The sequence below is a fragment of the Protopterus annectens genome, chromosome 9.part0 (genome assembly GCF_019279795.1).
Source record: "Protopterus annectens isolate FY-2018-M chromosome 9.part0, PAN1.0, whole genome shotgun sequence".
NCBI classification, from domain to species: domain Eukaryota; kingdom Metazoa; phylum Chordata; order Ceratodontiformes; family Protopteridae; genus Protopterus; species Protopterus annectens.
Window position 1 is genome coordinate 1,349,962,273 of NC_056743.1, and position 10,490 is coordinate 1,349,972,762.

Consider the following 10,490-nt stretch of genomic DNA (forward strand, 5'->3'; position numbering starts at 1 on the left):
AAAATCATTTTAAGGAAAAAATACTTAAAACCAAAGCTGACAAGGAGGGAAGATGGTGTTACTTAACATTTAATAGTCCTACAATACCAAAACCTATAATGGTACTTAATGTTTATGCACCCTGTAATAACCAACAACACTTTTTTATGTCATTATACCCAACCTTAAACCAATTTAAAGATCACTACCTAGTGATTGGAGGTGACTGGAACACATATCAAAACCCAGAAAAGGATAAATCTAATCTGACCAAATCACATAATAAACAAGCCACATTAGCCTTTAATGAACTCAAAGATTTCAAACTATGCTACCCTTTTAAATATGGGAACAGTGAAGATAAAACAGGGAAATTCACATTCTATTCGCAATGACACAAAATGTGGTCAAGGATAGACTTCATATTAATCTTTGACATATTCATTAACATGGACCGAACAGTAACTATACATACAAGGTTCTTTTCAGATTACTCCAAAATCACACTGAACATTAACTGGGACAAAAAGATATATTTAGAGAATAGGGGTCATAATTGGTCATTAAACCCTAATTTACTTTCCAAAATGGATGTAATAAAAGAAACAGAAGCAATACTAAAAATAGTTCTTACAAATATCACTAACTCCCAAGTACCAACTGACATAGAATGGGCTGCAACCAAAGCACAAATTAGAAGATTTCTATCAAAAAAGCAGCATACTATAAAAAAATACAACTGAACGAGGAGCATACACTGAAAGGGAAAATAGAGCATCTTGAAAAAGAACTAATAAATAACCCTAAGAACCAAACAGAAGCAGAACATTTAAAACTGCAAAGGGATCGATATATGTTAGAAACCAGGAACCTATATTTTTATGAAGCCAGAATGTTAGCCACGCAGAAGAAGCTCAAATACCATCTAGAGCTCTGGCCAGAGTTATTTCCCAACACAAAAATGCTTCCAATATATCAGAAATAAACTACAGAGACAAAAAACATACAAAAAATGAACAAATATACTCTCAAATATATGGAGCACAAACACTACAAACCTCAAAGGAAGCTAGAACTCTTTTCCTTCAAAAACTGAAATTCCCTAAACTAAATTTAGACCAACAAAAAAAACTAACTGAACCGATATCCATCAGTGAAATTATTACAACAATCAAACACTTAAAAGCGCCTAAGGCTCCGGGTCCGGATGGACTCACATCAGAATTTTACAAAGCATTTTCCCCCTTGATAGCCAAACTACTATACTATACACTGAATTACATAATAAACTATAAAATAAATGATATCCACTTTAATGCCTCTAAAACCATCTTTATATTAAAACAACACACAAACCCCAAAAACCCCGACAGCTACAGACCCATCTCCCTCTTAAATATAGATACTAAATTATTTACCTCTATACTTGCAAACAGAATTAAAAATCTGATAGAGAAAATCATCTCCCCAGAACAATCCTGTTTTACACAACATAGACAGACTTGTGACAATACATTAACATTAGATGCACTAATATCCTACGTTAACCGATACAATATCAAAATCTACACAATGGTAGTGGATGCCCACAAGGCATTTGATAGGGTTAACCTAGAATTCGTACTCCAAACACTACCCTACTTTAATATACCCAATAACTTCATTCAGATCATCCAAACTCTCTATAGCAACCCATACACATCTCTATATATAAATAAAACTTGGTCACATAGGATCCTAATAAAAAATGGAACAAGACAAAGATGCCCATTATCACCCTTCCTGTTTAACCTATACCAAGAACCACTCTTTCTATACATTAAACAAAACACATACCACAATCCTCCATCAACACACAACTTCAAAATATACCTCATTGCATTTGCGGATGATCTGAACATACATACTACACCAAATTCAGATATAAACAAAATAATAGTTGCAATTGAACATTTCTCGACTATGTCTAACTACAAACTATACCTCAGTAAAACTAATATTTCCCCCTAAAAACACCCAAACTCATATCACTAATACCATTGTTAAACACAATAAAATTAAAAGAAGAAACTAAATACCTGGGAATCATCTTTTTCCAGAATAACAAAGACTTCTACCAACACAATGTAAACCTTAAATGGCAAAACATAATGCAAGACTGTAAAAGATGGAACAACCTAAAACTAACATTCTTAGCCAAAGTATCAATAATCAAAATGAACATTTTACCAAGACTAATGTATATATTCATGACATCACAGACAATAATACATAATAAATTATTCAAACAAATTCATACCTTCCTAGCAAAATTTATATGGGAAACCAAAAAAAAAAACAGAATCTCCTATCCAACATTAAACACTCCCCAAAAACAAAGGAGGACTAAATTTACCAGATTTTAAAATGTATTACTCGATCATTAACACTAACAGAATATTAAGAATAGCTAAACATAACCCGTCAATGGAAAATTGGTCTCCTCTTTGGGTGACAATCTATTTTTAGATATATTAAAGCTCTAGGTTTCATTCACAAAGCACTTCCATTCCTGAATCAGAAAGAAATACAAACTTATAACATTATAGAGCCCTTAAAACATTCTATCAACTTAGCGCAAAAACTCTTTCAATTCTTGAACCTTGGACAAGCCATGACAATACTGCAACCCCTTCATAAAAACAAATTTAAAAATAAACAATAAGATGCTGGACTTAGTCCCTTTTCCCAGACTGAAAGATAAAACAATCCAAGATATTTATCCTTACCTTAACTGTTCAATACAAGAAATGAGGACCAACTTAAACCTCCCTAAATCACACATAATAATCTGAAGACAAATCAAAGAACTGTGTTCCAGTTACCTCCAAAATGCTACTATGACCAATAGTGACATAGAAGCTTCTAACAGGTTTTGGAAAACTATTATCACTACGAAGAAAAGTATTACTAATTCATATAAAATGATAAGTGAAATCAAATACCAAAACGACCTCCTCTTCTCTAACTACTGGAGAAAAATTAAACCATCCATAGATGATCAGCAAATAAGCCAGGCAATCAATCTAACAGTGAAGATTATACCCCTCAAAAAGTTAGCATACACTCAGCTCATGATCAATAATATAGCAATAACCCACGCCTGGGTGTGGGTAATGCTGGATTTACCCACATTTGGTGTGGTTTGGTCACGAGGGCGAAGCCCGAGTGGCCAAACAAAGCCAACTGTGGGTAAATCCAGCATTACCCACACCCAGAAGTGGGTTATTGCTATTATACAATGACATTATTTAAGAAAAAAAATAATTACCTTTCTTAAATAATAGCATTGTATAATGCCTCCTTGCTGCCCTTCCGCAGCTGTCTCGTATTCTGCGGCAGTTCTGATGTACTGAGCATGCGTATGCCTACGCAGTACATCAGAGCTGTGGGCGAAAGCAACGGAGAAAGCAAGATCTCCGTTACTTTTTACAAACTGTCTCGCTATGTTAAACTCGTTTAACATAGTGAGATAGTGTGAAGCAACGGAGATCTTGCGTTCTCCTTTGCTGTAAAAAAAGAGTTATAGAAATGGAAAAAGTCTGGGCGACCGGACCTTTTTCCATTACTATAACTCTGATTTACAATGGGCACGCTGACCAATCAGCGTGCACATTTTTGAATATTAATGGGGGGGTCATTGTATAATAATGCATATGCTATACCTGCAATCCAACACAAATTTAACACATCAAAATCACCTTTCTGCCACCACACTGTAAGGACCAGATAGCTGACTTAATCCATGTATTTTGGAGCTGTAAATACGTCTATAAACTCTGGAACTCTCTCAAGGTACAATTACAAAAATTTGTTATCAAACATCAACATTAACTTGGGAATTCACTGTATTACACGTTCTCCCACCCAACATACCAAGAAAACAAGCAAATACACTTTTAACAATCTTCCTACTAATGAAACTGTATATAGCTTTTAAATGGCTAGATACGATAAATATATCTTGGGAGGGTTTTAAACAAGTATCTATACAACACCTTTTAGCTCATAAAATAGTAATAGATAAAAGAATCAAAAACATGAAATCCAGAGAAATTTGGGAACAAACCTTTAATATCATATTAGCGTAATTCATCACACAGCAACTTAGAAATACACTCTAATGGAACCGAAGAACACATACAAGTTCAGATATTAAATAATAACTTGGATATTACGAATGTAAAGAAAAATAAGTGCTGCTACCGTCTGAAGGTTGTAATTCCCAATGAGAAAAGTATCAAAACCAAAACTGGACACAACCACCACGATGTTATAAAACCAGTATTTAATGTCGAAGTAAAACAAAATAAGATAAAATAAGCGCTTTCACATGCTACACAGGCATGCTTCTTCAGATTTCACAAACACATTTTCAAACAGTTCTTAAATACTAACTGCACAACCAAGTAATTGAATAATGGATTCAATAATTGAATTCAATAATTGATTGATTGAGCAAGCAATATTTTAAGGCAACCAGCTTCTAATTGAAAGCCAGATATAAAGTGAATCATATATAATGAAATGTGTGTATGTGTATCCTGAATACAAGAAATACAATGTGATAAGTAATATAAAGTAATGATTAACTAACTAAAAATTAATAGTTTAAACAAAACACAATTTTCAACATCATATTACACTATCCGATGTAAAAAATATAAAATATATCAAAACACTATTTACTAAAATGCGTGTACTGAACGTACATCTAAACCCAGGGTATAAATTTGGGTCCTTAGGCATGTCCAGCGCTTATAATTCATTACCTCTTAAAACATTAATGGAAGAAATATTAATAATATATATAGTATATAATATAAAAATACAATATAGAGATATATAAATATATATAAATATTTACTTTATATTACTTATCACATTGTATTTCTTGTATTCAGGATACACATACACACATTTCATTATATATGATTCACTTTATATCTGGCTTTCAATTAGGAGCTGTTTGCCTTAAATATTGCTTGCTCAATCAATCAATTATTGAATTCAATTATTGAATCCATTATTCAATTACTTGGTTGTGCAGTTAGTATTTAAGAACTGTTTGAAAATGTGTTTGTGAAATCTGAAGAAGCATGCCTGTGTAGCATGTGAAAGCGCTTATTTTATCTTATTTTGTTTTACTTCGACATTAAATACTGGTTTTATAACATCGTGGTGGTTGTGTCCAGTTTTGGTTTTGATATTACGAATGTATATATTGTCTGTATACCTGTGGAATTAACAGTGAAAGCATCTATGTTGTTGTTTGTTGTTTGTCTTTCAGCTTTTCCCAGTAAGGGGTTGCCACAGCGGAACTCCGGTCCGCTAATGATTGGCAGTAGATTTTTACAAAATGCCGAGGTGCCAGCTCGACGCTCAACCTTCAACGAAGGCACGCCCATTTACACATGCATGTCTTTCAAACGCTACCCAACCGCGGGGAGGACATGCAGACTCCACACAGAAGGCACGCCCAAGCCCAGCCGAGACTCGAACGGGAGAACCTCTTGCTGTTACCACCATGGCAGTGAAAGCATCTATGTACATAGTGTAAATAGATATGTTGTACGACCTATATCCTGTGGTATTGGCATCAATGTATAACTTATATACGGTCATGTTGTAAGATGGTTTTTGTCTGTGACATTTATTAATGTAAAAAGAAAAAGAAAAATTATTGAAAAAAAAAAAGAAAAAGGCAGTCACTGTTTGTGCTTTAGTATTTGAAAGTAGTGTTTGCATAATTATTTGTTGGTTTGTCAGTCATTCCCTATTGCAGTGTCACCAGCTTACCAATTTTTTAAATGTAACACAGTATAAGTAATTAATTCTTCAAGGGCAGCAGGCACTGAATTTGTAGATGAAACACTGAAATGTAAAGTTGTTTGCTAGTAGCAAGGTCTTTGTTAGTTACCGATCTCTTTAATGTGGAATTATTCGGTGACTTTTACTTCTTTAGAGATTGTGCTTATTGACTGATATTGATGGACTGTAATGACAGAAGTTTGAGTGACCATTTATGGTTGAAATTTTCTGAAACTGGTAGTGTTGTCATTATTGGTTTATACATTTTGTTTCATTGTTTACTGGAAGAATGTTCATAACTACAAATTTAAAACATTCTAACAAGTGGTGCTGCATTATACAAGGAATATAATTTAATACAATCAGGAAGATAAAACAAAGAACACATGTTGCATGGCCCTAAAAATGTGTGCAAGGAGCCTATAGTTTCAAAAAAAGCCCAAAGGTAAACTTAATCCTCCACTGGCCAGATGCATTTTCTTTGCATGTGGGTATTAATGCCTTTTCAATGAATGTGAGCTTCAATGGCAGAGAAGTTTACTGCCTGTGCTAAGCCTGTTTTCATTGTGAGACTGTATTTTTTAGCAAATGGTTATCAGTGTTTGTGTTATTTCTATCTGTAATCATTGTAAAAGTAAATAAGAAAACAGTATGCACACTGATAGGTTTGAACTGTGTTTATGATAACCAAGTAATGGAACACTAGAATGGCTGGGCAGGGGGCTGCTGTGTGTGTGTGTGTGGGGACATTATATCTATTTTTTTTCTTTTTAGCCTAATTAAGCTCTTATACCACTAATTACTCATAGTATATCTGCTAGGTTTGTACCTAAACAAAGAGAATGAAAATGTCCTTCACCTCAAAACCATGTCTTAATCTTCCTACCTTTAATTTCCTAGGTTACTTCCTTATATTTATTTTTGTCTGTATCGTATGCGTATGCAGAATGTTGTAAAGGGTGCATCTCTTGTGATTTATGGCCAACGGTTTCACAAATAGCAAAAATCATGGAACTTTTATTCACTTTGCAAATTAGTTAATTACATAGTGTATGCAATCAAAGAGGGAAAGGAGAGAGGGCATCAGCACACCACTTCAAAAAGAGCAGAAATAAACAATTATATTAACTCAGGGATAATGCAGGTAAATTTTAAGATTATTATGCACTGTCATCCTTAATGATTTGCTGTGAGAAGTGACTTCAGTTGTTATATTATTAAGAGAGAAGATTTTATTTAATTTTTTCATGAAAGAGGATTTGGAGAAAAAATATATATATATTTTTTTGGTGGGGGATGTCCCAAATACAACATATGCTGTCTCAGCAGGTAGCATGAGTAATGATGGCTGATACTGTCAGAGTTTAACCTTTGCCGTTGCTATCACGGGAGGCCAAAGTTGTGTGTGCAAATCAACTATATTGAAAAACAGTGAAGGTAACACATATATCAATTGAAATATTCCTCTCAGTTTTCTCTTCTGCCTCAGAAAGATTTTACTTTCAGCAGAGACACTGTCGACCATGTGACTATAGATAGCATTGCAGTGGGTGACTAATAACAGCAGAAACAACTGTCTCTGCTTCTGTCTACAGTCTTTTTGAACTAAGTGCATTCACTTACTGAAAAATTTACATGGTGGCATCCCAGGAGATGTAACCAATAAAACCATGACACAATAGGCAGGATACGTTAAATCAGTCTTATGACTATTCTGTATTTTACCTTTTATCAAAAGTCCATTTAATGAACCCAACATGCTCAGGAGACTGCATTACAACAAGTAGCATCAGGCAATTGGCAGAATTTGAAACAATGTTAATTTTCAGGTCAGTATGAGGGAAGACGTCTGCCAGCAAAATGAAGATGGAAAAATCATAACATTGACAGACAGATGCCGAAGGTCAGTAGAAAGGCTTAAGTAAGCAGCTACGTGGTCTTTCACTCATCTATTCATTGAACAGCTTTCAGGAGTTTTAGAAGCAGGTACTATAGAGTTTTTTTTTTCTAAGTTTGTAGTTTTGCAACTAACCATGTTTTTTTTGTTTCTGCTTCCATCACAGGAGAGTTCTATCAACAGAACTACTTCAATGCCTAACAGTGGATCCCTGACACCCTCTGGGTCCTCAAAAGCACTTTCTGTGAATCCTCGATCATCAGCAGAGGAGAAGAGACCACTCAGCAAGTCCTTTTCTGTGGCTCCGTCTTGGCAGCCATGGACCCCTGTGACTCATTCAGAAGAGAAGCAGCTGCCTAGTGTTGAAGAAGCCCCAGCCGCATCAAAGGGTCCTTTGTTTTCCATTAGCTCAATAAAACTAAAAAGTGATGTACAAGATGAGTTGGATATACAAGGCAAGCGTAGACGCCACAGGTCCCAACCACAGCAGTACCGAGAGAAGGAATTTCCTTTTAATCTGGATGATGAGAATATACGAACCACGGATGTATAGTCTTTTGTCCATCAGCCTACAAGACTGGGAAGGATGGAGACAAGCTTTTTGTGTTCTGTGCGTATTCACTGTACTAAAAACTTTGCTAGTCCTAGTGACTGGATGAACTTAAAGTCAAAAATAGGGCTTATGTTATCCTTTCACTGCAAGTTCAGGTTATCACTGCATTTCACATTCCAGAGCACTGATGCGACCAAGAATAGTAGGTAGTAGAGTTCTGGAGGTCACATTACACTTTTTGCTAAATGAAGATCTCAAAACCATAGGATTGGTTACTTGTTAAGTATATTTAAGAAAAGTGTTTAACCGGGCCTAAAAAAACACAACATGTGCAGAGTTTTGAAAAAATGTTTCTGCATTTCCTACAATGGGAAAATTCCATTTTTTTTTTTTTGACTGAAGCTTGTATATGCATTGGAACAGCATACATGTTGGCTGCTTTTCGGTTGATTCATAAAACAAATGCATCCCAAGGAGGTTAACATGGGCATTAGCACAATTACTTTTAAAATGACCATTTAATGATAAAATAATTAAATTAATTTGAATGTGTACATAACCTTGATAAATTTGATTGCTGTAGTTATATGATCAGAAATCATTGTAGTGCAAGCAGCTGTCCTACATTTTCAGTTAATTTCTGAGACCATGACTATAAACATGGAAAGCAGTAATTTAGATGCCAATTTACTGTACAAGGGGATTCAGTCAGAGGAAGACCTAAGGTGAAACAGTAAACACATGAGGAAAGAGTGAATTAGAGGATCTACAGTGCATTCTATATCTTCTGGGTATTTTGTTTGTAATTACACTTTGTACCATCGATCATTCACAATATTCAGGTCACGCTGACCCTTTATTTTCTAATCCATGGAGCAGTACTTTATCTGGGCTGTGTATAACCTAAAACACAGCAGCATTCAGAGTGAAATGTTTTTCTTTCTGTGAACTATTTTATTTCACTGCATGGCTGTTTACATGTAACTACCATGTTATTTCACTAAAAGAGTTTGCTGCCTGTAGCAGTCATTGACTGCCATGTGTTTTAGATTGTCTGCTGAATTGTGCAAAGGTGAAGATGGTTGCTTCAGGAGGCCAGATGGTTTCATGTATATTGTCAGGAGATTCTTCCTAGCCAGTGGAAACTACTCCTTCTCTCATATTTTGAGATGGGGTAATATGAAAACATACTGTAGTAAGTGTGTTCTAAGATAAGGACCCAGTGATTTCCCCAATTATTTTTATTATGTGATTCTCAATAACATATGAAAATGTGCCGTTTTTAGTGCAAGAAACTGTAATCAGGACTGTTCTTGCAGGTATTAATTGTGATTGATGTTCTTCGTGTTTCACTGTTGCAGTCATCACATTTGGGTTATCTGCTTGCAGTAACCCTCAGTCGGCCTCATTATCAAAGTCTTTGGTCCTGCGTCTGTTGCTGTCTCATGTTCCATGACGTCAGGTAGTCAGGTGTATAAAGCATGCAGCCGACGCCATTTTATCAGTCTTTCTTGCTGTGCAGTGCCCAAAGCAGAAGCAGTTCGCAAGTGCAGGTCGGCCGTCTCCTGAAATTTTCGTTTTCGCATTTCAGAACCTAAGTCTTCAACCAAGCTATGTATCCCATTGCGGAAACTTTTTCTTGCTCTAAATCGATGTCAGTAAAAGTTAATAATTGTATATCTTGTGGAAAGCAAATAATTCATAAAGATTTCGTGCTGCATTCCTTACTTAGGCCCAGACGACGACGTACCTCGCTGTCGGTTTTGTGCCTTATTTAAACAATGAACTATTCGTCGTCGGTTTATTTACGCTTCTAAATATTTTGGTACTCAGTTCATTTATCCAGAAATGGCTTCAGTAAGCCACCCGACTACCGACATTCTGAAAAAAATGCTAAGATAAAGACAGAGACAGACCACATAGGTCCAAAGCTGCCGACGACGCTTCTCCTATCCTAGTTGCCAGTTCACCAGTACTCAGTGAGGCACTTTTGAAGCCCCTGATACCCGCTACTTCAGATTTGCAGGCCTCTACTGAGACCCATTCGGAGTACGGTATGCCGCGAGATGCTTCTTCAACTGTGGAACCTGCAGATGTCTCTACCTTGGATGAGTCCGGAGCCACTGTGCAGGCACTGGCTTCTGAGGGTTTATTCAGGCCTACTGACTTGCATAGTAGACCAACGCCATCTTCTTCTTCAAGGCCTAAAAC

At 35.7% G+C, this 10,490-nt stretch overlaps 1 protein-coding gene across 1 annotated transcript in view; it reads left to right on the forward strand.

Moving 5' to 3' along the window:
- The window catches only part of PLEKHA2 (pleckstrin homology domain containing A2), an 856,672-nt gene extending 846,999 nt beyond the window's left edge, over positions 1-9,673 (forward strand). The window contains exon 12 of the mRNA XM_044084332.1: positions 7,893-9,673. Coding sequence (XP_043940267.1) covers positions 7,893-8,279 — 387 coding nt within the window. The 3' untranslated portion in view covers positions 8,280-9,673. The remainder of the gene's footprint in view (positions 1-7,892) is intronic.
- Positions 9,674-10,490: the final 817 nt, after the last annotated feature.